This window comes from Enhydra lutris, unplaced genomic scaffold, assembly GCF_002288905.1.
Source record: "Enhydra lutris kenyoni isolate GAN:26980312 unplaced genomic scaffold, ASM228890v2 scaffoldscaffold2, whole genome shotgun sequence".
NCBI classification, from domain to species: Eukaryota; Metazoa; Chordata; class Mammalia; order Carnivora; family Mustelidae; genus Enhydra; species Enhydra lutris.
The window spans coordinates 8,816,877-8,837,436 of NW_019154086.1; the positions used below are offsets into that span (position 1 = coordinate 8,816,877).

Sequence of the window (20,560 nt, forward strand, 5' to 3'; positions counted from 1 at the left end):
AGAGAGAGAGAGAGAGTGCACATGCATGCACATGAGCAGGGTAAGGGGCAGAGGGAGAGGGAGAGAGAGAGAGAGAACCTCCTGCAGACTCCCTGGTTAGTAGGGAGCCTAAGGCAGGGCTTGATCCCACGACCCTGAGATCATGACCTGAGCTGAAACCAAGAGTCAGACACTTAACCCACTGAGCCACCCAGGGGCTGGTGTATGATGCCTCTTATACAAGAAATAGCCAAATTCAGGTTGTTAGGTGTTTAGTGAATGGGGGAATAGGGAGTTTGTGTTTAAAGGTTATGGAATTTCAGTTTGGGAAGATAAAAAAGTTCAGGACATGGATGGTGGTAATGGCTGCACAACAATGTGAATGTACTTAATTAAGCTACAGAACTGCAGACTTAAAACTGGTTAACATGATAAATTGTTTATGTTATATATATATTACCACAATTAAAATATCAATTAAAAATCAATTTCATCCATTTGAAATTTTCTGATGGAAGCGTCCTATTTGGTTATAATTCAACCATTATAATAATGAATGTCTTTTGTTTGTTAGACTGGTGATTTCCATGTATGGCAACAGAGACATTTATGATAAAAATAAATGTGTGAGGCTGTTTTAGTGTAGATCAAATTCAAAAATAATAGACTTAGGATTCCTGGATGGCTCAGTGGGTTAAGTCTCTGCCTTCAGCTCAGGTCATGATCTCAGGGTCTTAGGATCGAGCCCGGCATTGGGCTCTCTGCTGATGCACCAGGGAGCCTGCTTCCCTCTCTTTCTCTGCCTGCCTCTCTGCCTACTTGTGACCTCTCTCTCTCTCTCTCAAATAAACAAAATCTTTAAAAAAAAAAAAAAAAGACTTTAAAAATAATAGACTTAAAAACCCTAAATTTGATTTTGTTATTGTTCTGCCTATCAGGTTGAACACTGATTAGACAAGAAGTGAAGCTGGTAAATCTTCTAACTGTGGTAACCAAATTAGTTGTTGCGGTTGTACAAAGAAGTTTTTTTTTTTTTTTTTGGTACATGCATGAGACAGCGAGTGAGCGCACACACATGCGAGCAAGGGGAGGGGCACAGAGAGAGAGAGATTCTTAAGCAGGCTCCACGCTAACATGGAGCCTGACGTGAGGCTCCACCTCAAACCCTGAGATCACAACCTGAGCCAAGATCAAGAGTCTGATACTTAACCAATTAAGCCACCCAGATGCCCCTAAAAAGAAATTTTTACTCAGGTTTCTCAAATACTTCCGAGCCTTCTCCTTCTCCCTTCACAATCATACACAGCAGTGCAATGAAGATGGTTTATAGGTCCTCCTTAGAATATCAGAAGCAATGAGTTATAACTGAGACAGGCTGGAGATATGTTGTCAATCAAAAAGCAGATCTTTTACACAGTATATCCAAAGTCTAATATTTAAAAATATCAAGCTCAAAGACACAACCACAAAATTCTAAAGAACAACATGAAAAAGCATATTGAAGTCAAAGAACAGAGACATAGGGTGAATCCTATTTAGTTATTTAGAAAAGAATTGGCACAGCCACTCCAACTTCTAGCAACCATCACCCTCATCAGTCAGCAGCCATCAACATCCAGGCAAGACCCTTCACCAGCAAAAAGATTATGACTTGCTGAAAGCTGAGATTATGGTTAGCATTTTTAGCAATAAAGTATTTTTAAACAGAGGTATGTACATAGCTTATTTAGACATATACTGCTGCACACTTAATACCGTATAGTATAAACATAAATTTTATATGCACTAGGAAACCAAACAATTCTTTTGACTTGCTGTATTGTGATACTCCATTGTGTGTGGTGCTCTGGAACTGAACCCACAACACCTCCAAGGTACGCCTGTGCACTACACTTGTAGCAGTCTGCATTAGTAGCCACGGATTCACAATGATTACACCATTTGAATATTATGTCTACTGACATCATGACTGCACATTTACATAATGAAATAGGTATTATTATTTTTAAAGATTTTATTTATTTATTTGACAGAGAGAGAGATCACAAGTAGGCACAGGGCAGGCAAAGAGAGAGGCGGAAGGAGGCTCCCTGCCGAGCAGAGAGCCCGACACGGAACTCCATCCCATGACCCTGAGACCATGATACAAGGCGAAGGCAGAGGCTTAACCCACTGAGTCACCCAGGCGCCCCTGAAATAGATATTATTTAATATAAGTACTTTCAAATTTTTCCTTCATATAACAACCAGTTTTGACGTTGATTTTTTAAAGAAGTTATTAAGTAGTCAGGTTACATATTTAAATTTTATCACAGGATAAGAAGGGATGAAGCATTTATAAAATATTTGTTAGGGTCTGATAGGGTTGGAAAAGCAATTAGGTACTTGGGAGACCAAAATATACATTATAAGTATTCAGTTTTGAGTCTATAATAGGATCCCTTAAATTAGAAGCTGCTGCTTTTACAATGAGCTGTAAGTATAGGCAGTATTCATACCAGGAAACCACAACAAATATTTCCAAATAGATTTAAACAGGGTGATGTATTTGGTAAAAAATTATAAACTATAACAACATAAAAATATGTTGAAGTTAAAGAATAGAGATGCCAAGTGAATTCTACTTAGCTGTATTAAACAAGAATTAAAACAAAGAGTAGAAAACAGCAGGGCAGAAAAATGATAATTATCTTATTAATTTTATCTGCTGGGAACCTGAGAAACATGTAGAAGAAAATAAAACATGTCCATACAAGGTTAAACAAACAGGACCCAGCAAATCTTAAAACTATTGCTACAAAAATTTGAAAATTAAACTTTAAGCAGAGAAATTATTTACCAACACTGAGTTGACTGACATAATTTTAAAAATTTATTCAAAAAACCCCACAAAAGAGTATTTTAGTTTACTTTCAGTTCTTCCAGGGAGCAAGTGGTTCATCTACCTTGCATAATGACAATTAAAATTGTACTGCTGATCTGCAGTTCTTGACTTCTACATGTAATGAAAAGAATTTGCTTTAGCATTCAAAGAGTACTTACTGAGTACTTTTCTACATGCTCTGTAGTAAGCTAAGGACCACGGGTGATAAAAATAGATGACTTAGTCCCTGCCCACTTAGAGCTGATAAAACCTTAGTGATTTAATCCTTATTTACCTTAGATATGGCCTAAGTTCCTATTTCTACTAATGAATTTAAGGTCAGACTAGAATTATTTTCTGATTTCAATGTGGGACTCCCTACATAGATATCCAGAAAGCAACTGGATATTTTTGTTTAGATGTTAGGAAAGAGGGTTGGACTTGAGATTGGAACCCAGCAAGCATAATGATGATAGTTAAAACAAAAAACATGTATGAGACTGCCTATTATGAGTGTACAGAGGAAGAAGAGAATAAAAGCAAGAGATGGAATTCTCAAGGCTATCATTTAGGAGAGAAGGAATAAGCAAAGGAGAAAGATTACCAGACAGGAAGGAAAACAGAGAAGAGGTATGGCAGGAACACAGGAAGAAGCTGCAAGAAGGAATTATTTCATATGCTGTAAAGAGAAAGGAGAACTGGAAAAGAGTATCTAATTTAATCATTAGGAAATCATTGGTGGCTTTTGTTGACAGGCTAAATAAAGTTAAAAGGGCTACAATGGATTGACTGAATGGGGTTGAAGAGGAGAGTAGGGAAATGGGGATGGTGAGGAAGTGGGGTTAGTGGGGAACTGGGGACTGTGATTAACTACAGCTGTATCAAATGAAAGATTTTTTTTTTTAGTGTAAATAAATCATATATTCAGGTATGAAATGAAGGATATGATAAAGAGAGAGAAAAATAAAGATATGAGGAAAAAAAATTATTGAAGATCAAGGAATTACTAAACGTGGTATGTTACCCCAGATAGAAGAATATTAGTGAAAAAAATAACAACATCTGAATAAAGTATGGAGTTTAACTAATAATAATGTATAAATATTGGTTTATTAGTGTAACAAGTATAGCCTAGTAATATAAGATGTTAATAATAAGAGAAACTGGGTGTGGGGCGTCTGGGTGGCTCAGTCAGTTCAGCATCCTGCTCTTGATTTCAGCTCAGGTCATGATCTCGGGAGCCTGAGATCAAGCCCTGAGAGCCCTGCATCTGTCCGGCTTGGCACTCAGCAGGGAGTGTGCTTCTCTCCCTCTTCCTCTGCCCCTGCCCCAGTGCATAGGCTCTCATGGGTGCTCTCTTTCTAAAATAAATAAAGAAAATCTTATTTAAAAGAGAGAGAGAGAGAGAGAAAAAAAAAACTAGGTGAAGGATATCTACAGGAATTCTGTATTATTTTTGCAACTTTTCTGTAAATCTGAAACTATTCTAAGATAAAAAAGTTTATTTTTTAGAAGTTAAAAAAATACTGTTCTCAAAAACAAGTACATCTACAAATTTAAGCAAATACACATGCACATAACACACACACACAAGGCCATAGGTGCATTACACTAACCTAGTTTTTCTCATTTTGTAAAGATCACTGACAAATTTATCTCAATCTATAGGAAACATCATCATTAGGGAACTAACGGTCTAGGAAACATTATAAAGATTGTTAAAAGCATCTCAGATTACTTAAGAATTTGACTTTCACTGTCTCCTAATAAATTCCTAAGTTTCTTTCTTTCTTTCTTTCTTTTTTTTTTTTTCAAATTCTGCAAATATGTGCTGGAAAAAAGGCTGATCAACACGGGCACATAGGCACTGCACTAATTTCCTTTAAATGTGCATAAAGAGTTGGAGCCACAAAGTCAGAGAGAGGATCTCCGGAATACCTAGAGGCCAGTGCCTTTACATATAGATTTCAATAGGAAAACACACATTAGAGAACCACTTACCTATTTTTCAATGTAAAGAATCAAGTCCATCTTCATATCTTTGTTAGCATTTTTCAAATTTGTATATTAAAGAATACAGTGGAGAGCTGAGATAAACAAGAATATCTATATTCCCTTTGTAGTTCGGGAGATGCCAAGAATGAAGAAACAATTTCCTAGGTAACAGATAATTAAGGCCGGAACCGACTACTACTTAAGCTTTATCTACCAATTGTACTCATCACAAATGACTCTTCAAAGCAAAATCTTAGAATACCAATATGTAACACAAGTATTTATTGGGAAAAATGTGCTTGATACTAAATGAGAGACTGTACCAAATTTCAGTAAAAATATCTGAACATTCTGAAATATCAAGCTACTTAGTATGTCATTTATTAAATTATCCTGTAATTTAATTTTTAAAAATTCAATTTATAAATATTATGAGCATTGACTATATACTAGGTATTATGCTTGGTATGAAGGAGATACCAAAATAGAAGTCAGGGCCTCTGTTCTGGATAAAGATTCATTTAGAAAAAATAAGGCCTCTTAATGAGCACAAAAAAAAGACAAACAAAATATCAAGTAAAATTAGTAAAATTCTGACTGAAATAGTAAATCATTAGACAACTCACTTTTTCCCCTATAGAAAATTATCAAATACATCCTTCTGAATAAAATTAAATGTATGATGTAATTTCATTATAGATGTAATAAAAGTTATTAATAAAAATGGAGTATATTTTTCAGCATTTCCAATTTCTATTTCAACGCCACAAACTTGTCAAACTTCAAAATAAATTTTTGAGTTCCCATGGTTCAAGACAAAAAGGAAATTAAAAACTTGAAAAACTTTCAAAAAATTTGCCATGGTGTTCAAAATCAATTTAAATGTATTGCAGTTTATGGTAGATAACATTTTCAAGAGGAGATACACATTAAAGTACAGGCAAGTCTTAATTTTTCTGGTATCTAAAATATTAACGTTAACTTAAGAATAGCCATTGCTGAGTAAAAGAACTCTCGATCACTTCTCTCCTTTTCCTCTACAAACCTGTCACTCCATAGTACCAATGCCATCTAGAGATTTCCCCAACTCATTTTCTAGCCTTGCCTCACTCTTGAGCAGATTTAAGATGGCAGGACTGGGAATGAGAGATATAGGGAAAACTGCTGCTGTTGCTTATTCTCTTCCATACAGCTAAACTCCCTGGAAAAACTCTTGGGTTCAATCAAGTCTTGCCGCTGGAATTCTAAAGTCCAAACTTTGAACTCTTCCCTTTTCTTTACAAAAGCAAACATGGATAAAATATATTTTTTTCTTTAATCAAGAAGACTTAGCTAGCCTCAAAATAAGATAACCATTTTTTATAATCAGGGGCTGAGCCTTAGGAATCTGTATCTAGAGAGAAACAGTCTGAAGTTCAGTTCCTATGGCATGATAAGGATTAATAGCACCCCTTTGTACCTGGGTCCTACAGTCAGGTTCAACTGAAAGGAACCTGAAAAAAAACTGTGTACTTTTAAATCTGTAAAAAACCTCCAAAGAGATAATAATATCTACTTAAAAAAAAAAAAAAAAGAAAATATTCTGAGAAAACCAAGAAGATACGCATCAAAAACAAGCAGAATTGAGAGATCCAATAAATTTTGGAAATAAAAAAGTCACTTACATTAAAAATTTGGAGGACAGGATGAACTCTAGGCTGAACACAGGTGAGAGAATTAGAGAACTGGAAGCTAGAACTAAGGAATTCACAGTGAAAGCAGCACAGAGAGAAAACAGATGAAAAATATGAAAAAGAAGAGCCATAGAAGACAGACTGGTATCAAGCAAGAGTTCTAGATTGAGAAAACTAAAGGCTGAGAAGCAATATTTAAAGAAAAAAAATGGATGAAAATTTCCTGAACCATAGCAATGAGAGCCTTCAGACTAAAAGCAAATCCAAGTGCAGAGAAGGAAAAACATGAAAAAATATGATAGATACAGCAAAATAAAATTGCAAAATATCAAGGACAAAGAGAATCTTAAAATCAACTGGACATGGATTACCAATAGTAATGGCAGTTAGATTAAAAACATATTTTGTACCAGCAATTATAAATGTTCAGAAAGCAATGGAGTAAGTAGTATCTTCAATATGTTAAGTGAAAGTAAATGTTAATCTAGAATTCTGTATCTACTTAAATTAGTGTTCAACAATAATTATAAAATAAAGACATAAAAACTAAAACAGATCATTCTTTCAAACCCTTGCTTAAAACTTACTAAAGGATGCATTTTATTAAAAAAAGTGAACCTAGAGAGAGAAGGTGGTATGTAAGAAACAATGGTGAGTAAAACAAATTACTAATTCTTCATAGAAAATAAAAATGAGTAACTGACAAAAATTTAGAAACTGTTTTGAGAAGAAGAACTAGAATACACATTATAGGAAAAAATATTTGCAAGCCATATAGCTATTAAAGGTCTTGTATCCAGAATATAAAAAAAACCTTTCACAACTCAATTAAAAAAAAAATTTTAATGGACAAAAAGATCTGAATAGGCATTTCTCCAGAAAAGGCTTATAAGGACATGAGAAGATATTTGAAATCATTAGTAATTAGCAAAATGTAAATCAAAACCACAATGAGATTCATTCCCACCATGAAAGCTATAATTAAAAAGACATACAAAACCAAGTGTTGACAAGGATATGAAGACATTAGAATCCTTATACATTGCTGGTGGGAATGTAAAATGGTACATCAACTTTGGAAAACAGTTTGGCATTTCTTCATAAAGTTAAAAATAGAGTTATCATATGACCCAGTAAATCCACTCCTTAGGTATACACACACAAGAGAAATGAAAATATACATGGACACAGAGACTTGTACAACAGTGGTCAAAGCAGTGTTATTTCTAAGAGTCAAAAAGTGGAAAAAACTAAATGTCCATGATGAACAAAATGTGGTATATCCATACAATGGATTATTTGACAATAAAAAGGGATGAATTACTAATACATGCTATGACATAGATGACCCTTGAAAACACTATGCTAGGTGAAATATTATGCTAGAGAACAGTCACAAAATACCAAATAGTATATGATACTATTTCTATGAAATGTCCACAGTAGGCAAATTGAGAGAGGTAGAAAGTAAATTAGTGACTGCTTAGTGCTGGGGACTAGGGATTTAGGGGAATGGATAGTGGGAGTCAACTGGAAGGGAGTTTCAGAAGGTATAAAAATGTTCTAGCATTGGACTGTGGTGATGGCTGCACAATTCTACAAATATACTAAAAAAATTAAATACTTTAAATGGGTAAACTGTATGGTAGTGAGTTAAGTCTTAATAAAACAGATAAAAGGAAAAAATTTGAACTAAACTGTTACACAATAGTAATGTGGAAGGTGAGAGAAGAAATACCAGAGTTAAAACTTAAATCCCTGTATTATCTGTACGTGAATAGAGATACTCAATATAAAGGTATAGGGAGAAAATGATGACATACAATCCATAGCTTCTACCTCATCAAAGAAAAAATATGCAAAGGAACTTAATAAATTCAATACAAAGCCAATCAAAATCCTAGAAAGATTCTCCACAGAATTTGACAAATTGATTATAAATAGCATATGGAATAGTAAAGTTCAATGCAATTCTGAAAGAAAAAAGAACTGGGGGTTCTACTCAGCCAGATATCAAGACTTTAAAAAATACTATAATTAAGACAGTGCATAGCACTCCACTTAACATCAATGGATAGATGATCCAAACAGAAAATCAACAAGGAAACTTGTTGGCTTTGAATGACATATTGGGCCAGATGGATCTAACAGATATACTCAGAACATTCCGTTCTAAAACAGCAGAATACACATTCTTTTCAAGTGCGCATGGAACATTCTCCAAAAAAGATCACATATTAGGCCACAAAACAAATCTCAACAAATTTAAAAAGATCAAAGTAATACCATGCATCTTTTCTGACCATAATGCTATGAAACTAGAAATCAACCACAAGAAAAAACCTAGAAAGCACACAAATACGTGGAGGTTAAATAACATGCTACTAAACAATGAATGGGTCAACCAAGGAATCAAAGAGAAAATAAAAAAAAATACATGCAGACAAATGAAAATGACAACACAATGGTCCAAAATCTTTGGGATGAAGGAAAAGCTTTCTAAGAGGGAAGTTTATAGCAATACAGGCCTATCTAAAGAAAGGGAAAAAAATCCCAAACAACCTAACCTTACACCTGATGGATCCAAAAAAAGAAAAACAAACAAAACCCCAAATTAGTAGTAGAAGGAAGGAAATAATAAAGATTAGAACAAAAATAAATGAAATAGAAACCAAAAAAAGTAATAGAACAGATCAGTGAAACCAGGAACTAGTTCTTTGAAATGATAAAATAAACTGATAAACCTTTAGCCAGACTCATTAAAAAAAAAAAAAAAGAGAACACACAAATAAAATCAGAAAGGAAAGTGGAGAAATAACAACTGACATTACAGAAATCCAGAAGATTGTAACAGAATATTATGAAAAATTATATACCAACAAATTGGACAACCCAGAAGAAATGGATAAATCCCTAGAAACATATAACCTCCCAAAATTGAATTAGGAAGAGAAAAAATGTGAACAGACTGATTACAAACAGTGAAATTGAATTAATCATCAAAAACTCCCAATAAACAAAAGTCCAGGACCAGATGGCCTCACAGGTAAATTCTACCAGACATTTAAGTAAGAGATAATACCTATTCTTCTCAAACTAGTCCAAAAAATAGAAGAAGAAGGAAAACAATTAATTCTAGGAAGCCAGCACTACCCTGATACCAAAACCAGATAAAGACACTACAGAAAAAGAGAACTATAGGTCAATAATCTCTGATCAACATAGATGCAAAAATCCTCAACAAACTATTAGCAAACCAAATCCAATGATATATTAAACAAATGATTCATCAGAATCAGTGGGGCTTATCCCTGGGATGCAAGGTGGGTCAATATTCACAAGTCAATCAATGTGATACATCACATCAATAAAAGAAGGGATAAAAACCATATGATCATTTCAACAGATGCAGAAAAAGCATTTGACAAAGTATGACATCCATTCATCCTGCAACAAAGTAGGATTAGAGGGAACATACCTCAACATAATGAAGTCCAATATAAAACCCCACAGCTCACATTATACTAATGGGGAAAAACAGAATATTTCTCCTAGAATCAGGAACAAGACAGGATGTCCACTCTTACCACTGTTATTTAATACAGTACTGGATTTACCATAGTACTGGAAGTCCTAGCCACAACAATCAGACAAGAGGAAAGAATAAAAGGCATCCTAATTGGTAAAGAAAGTAAAACTTTTCACTATTTGGAGAAGACATTATATTATACACAGAAAACCCTAAAGACTGCACCAAAAAAGTACTAGAGCTGGTAAATAAATTCAGTAAGGTCATAGGATATAAAATCAACTTACAGAAATTCATGGTATTTTTAAACACTAAAAATGAAGCAACAGAAAGAGAAATTAAGAAAGTAATCCCATTTACAACTGCACCAAAGTTAATAAAATACTGAGGAGTAAATTTCATCAAAGAGGTGAAGGCCTACTTTGAAAAGTATAAAACACTGATGAAAGGTATTGAAGACAATACAAACAAGTGGGAAAATAGCCCATGCTCATGTATTGGAAGCACAAATATGGTTAAAATGTCCATAGTACCCAAAACAACCCAGAGATTTAATGTACTCCCATCAAAATACCAACAACATTTTTCACAGAACTAGAACAAATAATCCTAAAATTTATATGGAACCATAGAAGACTAAACCTCCAAAACAATCTTGAAAAAGAAAAATAAAGCTAGAGGCATCACAATTCCAGATTTCAAGTTATACTACAAAGCTGCAGTTATCAAAACAGTATTGAACTGGGACAAAAATGGTCCATTGATCAATGGAATACAAAGCCCAGAAATAGACCTGTTAATATGGTCAATTAATCTTTGACAAAGGAGGAAAGAAAATGCAATGGAGAAAAGACAGCATCTTCAACAAATGGTGCTGGGAGAACTGGATGGCTGTGTGCAAAAGAAGGAAACTGGACCACTGGCTTATACCACAAAGATAAAATAAAAAATGAATTAAGGACTTATATCTGACACCTGAAACTATAAACATCCTAGAAGAGAGAAAAGGCAGTGATTTCTCCAACATTGGAAGTAGCAGCTTTTTCCTAGGTATGTCTCCAAAGGCAAGGAAAATAAAAGCAAAAATAAACTACTGGAACTCCAACAAAATGAAAAGCTTCTGTATTCCAAAGGAAACAACTGACAAAACTAAAAGACAACCTGCTGAATAGGAGAACATATTTGCAAATGACATATCTGTTAAAGTTTTAGTATCCAAAGTTTATAAAGACCTTATACAACTCAACACCCATAAAACAAATGATCAAATTAAAAAATGGGCAGAAAACATGAATAGTTTCTCCAAAGAATACAGATGGTCAACGGACACATGAAAAGATGCTCAACATCACTTGTCATCAGGGAGCTGCAAATCAAAATTTCAATGTGGTATCACCTTGCACCTATCAAGAATGGCTAAAATCAACAACACAAGAAACAACAGGTGTTGGCAGAGGATGTGGAGAAATAGGAATCCTTGTGCACTGTTGGTAGGAGTGCAAACTGGGGGACCCACTATGGAAAACAGTATGAAGATTCCTCAAAAAGTTAAAAATGGAACTATCTTACAATCCAGTAATTGTACTACTGGGTATTTACCCCCCAAATGCAAAAACCCTAATTCAAGGATACATGCACCCTTATGTTTATAATAGCATTATTTACAAAAGCCAAATTATGGAAGCAGCTCAAGTGTCCATCAATAAATAAATGGTCAAAGAAAATGTACCCATATACAACAGAATATCACTCAGCCATAAAAAGAATGAAATCTTGCCATGTGCAACAAATATAATGCAAGTATAATATTAGCAAGTATAATGCTAAGCAAAATAAGCCAGTGATAAGAAGACAAATACCATATGATCTCACTTTAGAAACAGAACAAATGAGTAAAGGGAAAAAAAGGAGAACGAGCCTAACTAAGAAACAGACTCTTAACTATAGAAAACAAACTGATGATGGGTGGGAGATGGGTAAAATAGGTGAAGGGGATTAAGAGTAGACTTATCATGATAAGCACTGAATAATGTATAGAATTGCTGAATTGCTATATTGTACACTTGAAATTAATATAACACTGTATGTTAACTATGCTGGAATTAAAATTTTAAACTTAATTAAAAAGATAGTGCATTAGGGGTGCCTGGGTGGCTCAGTGGGTTAAACCTCTGCCTTCAGCTCAGGTCATGATCTCAGGGTCCTGGGATCAAGCCCCACATCAGGCTCTCTGCTCAGCGGGGAGTCTGCTTCTCTCTCTCTCTCTCTGCCTACTTGTGATCTCTCTCTGTTAAATAAATAAATAAAATCTTTGAAGAAAAAAAAAGATAGTACATTATTGGTGCACCAGATCAATAGGTAAATGAAACTAAATAGGGGATTTAGGAAGCGAACATGATACATGAAAGAGAATGCGGATATGTAACAGAAAAAGCGAACAACACCCATTAGTGGAGAAAAGGTAGCTCATTCAAGAAAAAGTACTGAGACAAATAACTTTCCATATGGGAGAAAATAAAGTATATTCTCTATTCCATAAATAAAATTCAATTCTAGATATACTAGAGACCTAAATGTTGAAAAATTAAATTTTAAGACACTTTGAAGAAAACACTAGAAAAATAGCTCTATGATCACAGGAAAGGAATATCTAAACAACTAATAAAAAAAAAAAATCACTACTCTTAATAAATTTACCTACAAATAAATTTGAAATTTCTCTATCAAAAAAAAGACACTATCAACAAAGTTAAATACATAGAAGGAATGAACTGGAAGAAAATGTTTACAACCACAACAAAGAATTAGAATACAGACTACAGAAAGAACTAATAGGGAAAAGACAAACTATTCAATAGAAAAATGAGCAATCTAGTCATATGAATGAAATACAGGACACTTGAATCTCATTAACAATCAGGAAAATGCAAATAAAAACAAAACAAAATATAATTCACACTCATCCAGACTGGTAAATTTCAAGTCTGACAGTACAAAGTGTTGACCAAGAGGTAGGTAAAGGGGAACTCTCACATTCTGGAAAATAATTTGGCAATACATGTAATAGTTATAATGTACACACCCTGTTACCGCAATTCCACTTCTAAGTGTTTCAGTAATAATTTAAAAAAACCCATAAACATAAATAATGGACACTGCAACATTTTTTGTAGTAGGAAAAAATGACAACAATCCACATACCCATTTGGGAAGCAGAGACTCTTAGAAGACTGAGTAGGAAAGGGTTGCCTTATTTTGTAGTTTGAGAACCTAGCAACATGCTATCACAAATTAGGTGTTCAGAAAATATTCGAGTGGATGAGTAAATAAATAAAAAAGAAATAAATGAGGAACAGTTCTTGTCATATGGAGAACTAAAACTAGACAAAAATCCTTGCCTTCATGAGATAAAGGAGACAAGTAAATTGTAGAGTATGTTAAATAGTGTTAAGTACTTGGAGAAATAAAAAGCAGGTAAGGGGGATAGGGAAGTACTGGGGAGGGTTACAGTTTTATACTGAATGTCCAGAAAAGGCCTCACTGAGTAAGTAACAATTGAATAAAGACTTGAAGGGAGTAAAGGAACCAGCAGATAAGGGGATGGGGGGGTTGGGAGGGTGGCATTCCAGGTAGAGGTAACAGACAAGGGAAAGATCCTGAGATTGAAGTACACCTGACACTTCTGATGAATTGCAAGGCAATTGTGGGTAATTGTGGGTAAAGCAAAGTGAGGGAAAAGTGATGGGAGATGAGAAGTGGTTTGGAGGGTCAAAGTAGGGAGAGTGCGCATACAGAGACAGAGATCAAGCAAAGACTTTGTTTTTTCACTCTGAGCAAGAAAGCAAATCCTTAGAAGGTTTTAAGCACAGGAATTACATGATCCAACTTGTGTTTTTAATAAGATCACTGTGGCTGCTCTGTTGAAAACAGACTGCAGGGATTGAAGGGATATTTAATGACAATAATAGCAGCCATAAGGTTCTTTTGGAGGAACTAAGCAAGGTCCCTACTTCAGTGCTTCTGGGATACTTGGGATTCCTCTAATGCTTGACCTCCCTATTAAATGAAAGAGTGGGTATCTAAGAATATGTGTCTAAAGATAAAGATAAAAGAAGCAAATATTCAAAGATCTGGTTTCTTAAACATTAATTCCTGAGGTTAAAACTTACTTAGCTCCATCAAATACTACCACCACAGGTCTGTGCCTCCTTTTCCTACTCTTGAGAGAAAGAAAAAGAATACAGGTACTCCTAAACTGACGCTGAAATAAATATGATAGTCATTCATCAATGCAACCAATATTTGGTGGGTGAGTATATACAATGAATGGGCCAGCTGCTGTCTTGAGTACAAGGGATATAAAGATGAACAAGATATGTCCCTGCCCTAAGATATTTACAGTCTAGTGAGTGAGATACCTAGACTTATATTGTGTGCTATACAGAAACTCAGAACACGCTTTTAATATTACCCATAAGCACTAACAGAAATATAACATGTGTCACAAATGCAAGCCACATATACAATTTAAAAATTTCTAGTAACCATATTAGAAAAATAAATAAAAACAAAACAGGAAAAATTGAAATATTTTACTTCACCCGATATAGCCTAAATATTAACATGTAACCAACAGAAAAATGGAGATATTTTACATTATTTTCATACTGTTTTTGAAATCCTGTATTTTACACTTAAGAATATCTTGATTCAAATAGCCACATTTCAAGTGTACTGGACAGCACAATTATATAGGACAGATCTATTTTCTAGAAAACTGAAAAGAATTTGACAGTTAAGAGTACAGGACAAAGTAAAGTAGTAGAGGGAGAGTTGAACATGTTCACATATTGAAGGACAAGACTAGGGTAAACATACTATAGATAACGACAGGGAGTGTGGAGAGTAGGATGAAAGAACAAGATTAAGAGCACAAGTGGACTGGTTAGTTTGGAAAAGAGGATAGTCACCTGTTTTTTGTTTTTGTTTTTTTGTGACTGGTGGAAAGGAAAGAGTTAAATACAGATATCAACAAGTTTAGTAAGTGTGAGAGAACAGAAAGTTGAGAGTTTAGTTTAAGAGCTTGCCATTTTTCTCAGTGAATCACAAGACAATCTCACCAGCCTTGTCACTATTGCCCATACAAATCTGAAGGCACTACTTTACAGAACAATTTAAGAAACAGTATCCTGGTATGGCAAGATTAAGTTTTATTTTTGTAAATTACAGTACTTTTCTAGTTTTTTTCTGGAGGGGTCAATCTCGAATGTTGTCATTTTATCTCTAAACACGGAAGCAACACTATGGATTCATTCTTTCTTTCCTTTCTTTCCTTACCTACTCATTTATTCAGCATACATGTACCCAGTGTCTACTCTATGTCAAGTATAGTGAGACACTGAACATACAGAGATGAATAAGGCCTACATTTGTATCTCCAGTATTTAGCATTATAATGTCTGCGCACAGTAATTGCTTTAAAAGCACAGCATTACTTTGTCCTGTAAAGAAATATCACACGTCAACTAAAGTATACATTAGCAAAGGCTTTCATTTAAAAGTCTAAAGAAGTGGGGCACCTAGGTAGCTTAGCTGGTTAAGCATCCTACTCTTGATCTCAGGGTTGTGAGGTCAAGCCCATGCCTAGCGTGGAGCCTATTTAAAAAAAAAAAAAAAAAAAAAGTCTAAAGAAGTGCTGTCCAACAGAATTTTCTGTGATAATGAAAATGTTCTACTCTGAACTGTCCAATATAGTAGCTAATAAGCACATGAATTTTTAATTTAATTAATTGAATTTTAATTTAAATAGCTAATGTGGTTAGTTAATGGCTACCATACAAATGCAAACGTTAGAATACAGTGAGTAGCTAATAGCATTAATAGTATTATAATCAAGGTGCTGTCATCTCTAAGGGATTAATACACATAATATGCTGTCAGAAATGAGTACACTATGAATACTAATTGTACCATAAAAACATGGTAAGAAATTCTGCTTAGAATTTTCTTAGTATAAACTAACCTTAGCACTTTGAGCCAAAAAAACAAAGAACAAAAGAAAAAGAAAAAAGATATACCAATCTTTTCTTTTCACTCTACTTCCCCAAGTTGGAAAACAGCAACCTTCTTTGCGTTTTCTCATTGTGTAAAGAAATGAAAATACTTGGGGCACCTGGGTGGCTCTTGGTGGTTAAGCGGCTGCCTTCAGCTTGGGTCATGATCCCAGGGTTCTGGGATAGAATCCCGCTTGGAGCCCCAACTGGAGCTTAGCAACGGGCTCCTTGCTGAGCAAGGAGCCTGCTTCTCTCGCTCCCACTCTCCCTGTTGGTGTTTCCTCAGTGTCTCTCTGTCAAATAAATAAATAAAATCTTAAAAAAAAATGAAAATACTTTGTGGAGATAAGGAGTCAAAGTTTTCTTAAGTTATAAATTACTACGGTGTGGGAATTACTTTTGTAACACGACAGGAAGCTTTTTTTTGGCAAGACAATCTAAGTTGCTGAAAATCAGGATTCACATAATGAATAAAGTGTTTATAATTAAAAAAAAAAAAAAAAAAAAACCTGTCTCTGCAATTTAATTTCCCCAGATTTGTCCCACTTACCTGAATTTTTAGAATGAACCTTTGGTTAAAAGACATGGTGACAAAATCCATTGAGCAAATGGAAGTATACTCTAAACTACACTTTGAGTTGAATAATTCCTGGTGTAGTAACTAAAATAGGTTTTTATGCCAGAGATAGCAAATATACTTTCATTACTCCATGTATCCACTATCCATAACGTAAAATTTAAGTGAGTGTACAAACTTAATCAGAGATACAAAGTTCTAACATTGGCACAGATCTGATTATATTCTTAGAAGATCTGATAACTTAAAAGTAAAACCAGTGAGGTGAGCAACTAAATGTCAGAGATAGCATTTTTTATGCACAGCAAGTTGTTCAACTTGTTAATCACTCAGTAAGGCAGGTGTCTTGTAAAATAACCATACCACTTCCTGCCCTTCCTTTTAGTTGTGTTCATTTGAAGCCGTTTTAAAAAACATTACCAGATTGCCTGTTTTGAAGATGAGAGTGGTTACACAACCCCGAGATTTTATTCAGGTTAACAGAAATACCTAACACTTAGAAGCAGTATCTTAATTTACTAGAAAAAGCTTTAAGAAAGCCACTTTAGAATGATCTTCCTACCACACAAAAACGGCATTAGAGAAATCTTTTATACATGGAGACTGGTAAATCAAAAGCATAAGATCAGACCTGTAATAAATAACTTTCAGAGTCAAGTTGTGCTATGGGTTATTGCAACAAGGCCAAGGTATTACAGTATAGTATTATAACGACATCATTAGCTTAGTTTCCTAATAAGGCATATATATATATATATATATATATATATATATATATATGGAATACCTGAATTTACAATTAGCTAAAAATAGGAAGCCAACATCTGTTTGAGCAGCAGGCAGTTCCAGTTTTATTTATAAGATTTTTTTCTGAGTGATGCCCTTTCCAAAATGAATTAACAGAAGGCTGGCTCTGAAACAGAATTAACATTAAAATATTGTTCTAGAGCAGGGAAAAAGAGGTATAAATGCTTCAAACCCACAAAATCTTTATAGTGCCAAAAAAGTCGTTTTTGCTGCATTGCCTTTTGAATCAGTAAATGAGAACATTGAACTGTAGAAGCGTTAATTAATGCGATTTAGAAATTAAGCAGCAACCAGCAAAAGACCTCATCACAGAGATAAGGTTTAGGCTTCTTCAGCCAGGAACAATTTCTGTCCTCATTGTCACTGTCGCTTTACTGCTGTATTTTCTGGGCTGTAGTTGCCAGGAGGCAGGAAAGATTTTTCTCTCTGAATTAATTCTGAGAAAGGTGGCGCTTTTTATATGCCTTAAATCACCCTTTTCTAAGATTTTTTTTTTTTTCTCCAGATGTTCCAGTAAAACTGAGAAGTTAACCACTCGTTCCAAACCTTTGTCGTTCAAACTGCCTTGAGAGAACGGGAAAAAGTAAGGTTCACAATTCAAAAGTTTGACTTGGGGTGAGGTAGGGTGAGGACAAGGTAAGAGGAGGAAAACAGTCCTTCATAACTTTCGTACACCTCTTTTCCGAAAGCAGACGGGGTGTTGGAATATTTTCTCTTTCCCTCACCTACGGCTTGAGTAAAATTTCTGTCGAGGCGAGGGGCTACATTAGGGAAGGTACCCCCCTCCTGGATAACTAACGCAACACTGAATCGTGACACCTAACTGAAAACAGTGACAAGAGGGAGCTGAAGAGAAGTCCTCCCCTTCCCGTTCCCTCAAACGTGTCCCAAATTGTAGGAGCAGGAAACAGAAGCCTCTCGTCTCTCCCCTACACCTACTCTCTTTCCGTTCTCTCGCCCTGTTTTCTCAGGGGGGACGCCGAGCCCTCTCGGGAACCCCGCCTGCGGCCGTCGCACCCAGGAGCGGCGAGAACCGAGGAAACCTTAGAAGTGCAGGCAGGAAGCAGCCGCCTCCCGCCGGCCTCCGCGTCCCGGGGTCGGAGGCGAGATTGGTGCGGGAGCTGTGCGGGGCTTTCCAGCTCGGGCCCCGCGCTAGCCTCCGCCGCGGCCTAGCCCGGCGCCCGCGCCCCGGCCTCGCGGCTCCGAGCAGCCGGCCCTTCCCCGCCGCCCGGGCCCGAGAGAGGCCGCGCGGCGGCGGACGTCCGGGAGGAGAGAAGGCACTCACCAGCTGCTGCCGGACCCAGCGCCACATGCCCCCGCCGTCGCCGTCCCGGTCCCGCGGGACGCGGGGGCCGAGGGGCTGCAGGTGGAAGCTGACGAGCCAGAGGGGGAAGCGGGATTGCCCCTCTGGCTGAAGTTCCGCTCGCCGCCGCAGCCACCTCACTCCCCGCGCCGGGTCCCCATCTCGCCGCGCCGGCTCCGAGGTCCTAGAGGCGCGGCCCCGGCGCCGCCCCCGCCCGGCGCAGCTGAGCCTGCCGCCGCGCCGCAGCCACCTTCATTATTGACCGTTGTCACCCGAAGCACCACCACAACCCCACCCCCGCCCAGCCCGGCCCCCCAGCCCCACCCGGGCCCTCCCCCGGCGCCCCGGCCCGCCCCCGGACGTGACGAAAGGGGCTGTGGGGACCGAGGGGCACGGCGCGCCCAGCAGCCGTCTGGAGCCTGGGGTCAGCCGGGTGGGCGGGGCCGGCAGCCGGTCTGGTCAGGTGCGGTTTCTCGAAAGCGGCTTCTTCCTTCTGTCCCCCTTTCTTCCCAGTTCAGGGAAGGGATTAAATCGTGTCTGTCTACGGAGTCTGCAGCCTCTTGCCGACTCCTCTGTTTCTACCTCCTGTTGCAGGTCTGTCGCTGTCTGCCTTCTTTGGTCTCCCGGTCCCCCAACACGCATACGCACATTCTCGAGTGTAGTGACTGAAAGTTAATCCCCAGGGGTCCAGATGGGTTCAATTAGATTGTCAAAGTCTTTTTTTCAATGCATAACCCAGCCCTCTTCTTAAGCAAATGACTGAACTGGAGCTAGGGGAATCTTGATTACTGCCTCAAAGTAATTTCGAGAACGGTTGCAACTGCCCTGTGCCTGTTTGAATAAACATTCCGTGTTCTATAATGATTATCTAGTGCCACAAATAGATCCTTTCCTTAGGGATATTTATGATCTATAAAACTAGCAGTGGAATTTTATATTATAAATAACCCGAGTACAGAAATTAGCTAGATATTTAAAGAAAAAAGTAGTCTCACTTTTGTTCTTATGATTGAACCTTGCTTTCTGACCCTAAAAGGAAGTTTGAGATATATTTACTTATTGTTATAGTAATAAAACATTACTACCATTCGTGGAGCACTTGTGTGTCCCAGGCCCTGTACTAAGCTCTTTACTTGCATGGTCTAATTTAACCCCTCCTCTACCCTTTGAAACTGAAATGATTATTTCCAATGTATGGGTACAGAAGTGGAGGCTCAGGTTAAATAAACTTGCTCAGCTTAAGTAACTTTGCAAAGCTGGGATTCAGATCCTGGATGGTCTAGCAACAAATCTCATGATCTTAAGCTACGTAAAGAAACAAAAAATATGATCATACCTATACCTACTTAGCGAAACTACTTTTCTTCATCTGCAAGTGGTCTGATTAAAATTAGGTCTGGAAATTTTTATTTATTTGCCACTGACTTTTATCAAGACAACCTAAGATGTAGAAATCAAGAGGATACTTTTGTGCATTATTATTTAACTGTGCCCTAAATTTCAAAAGATAGAAGTGGGATGAGGACTTGATTCTAAATGCTATCGTGGGATGTGGGGAGAAGTGATCTCAAGATAACTGAAAAGATCGTAATTGTCGGTCAGATTGTCAGGAACAGACACTCAAAGCGCTGTTTTGTTCTCAAAGCACTTGTCAAGGGCAATATTATGTTACCTCATATTAATCCAAGGAGCACAGAGTATTTTTATACCAGAGATTATAACCCATTAGTAGTAATGAAATCAATTTAGTGTGTCATAATCGGTATTTTAAAAATAGAACA

At 36.6% G+C, this 20,560-nt stretch overlaps 1 protein-coding gene across 2 annotated transcripts in view; it reads right to left on the reverse strand.

Moving 5' to 3' along the window:
• LOC111148047 (ATPase phospholipid transporting 11B (putative)) overlaps positions 1-18,985 on the reverse strand; it is a 116,303-nt gene extending 97,318 nt beyond the window's left edge. For both annotated transcript variants that reach the window (XM_022504421.1, XM_022504429.1), the window contains exon 1: positions 18,762-18,985. In XM_022504421.1, the coding sequence (XP_022360129.1) occupies positions 18,762-18,788 (27 nt within the window). In that variant the 5' untranslated portion in view covers positions 18,789-18,985. The remainder of the gene's footprint in view (positions 1-18,761) is intronic.
• Between the last annotated feature and the right edge of the window lie 1,575 nt (positions 18,986-20,560).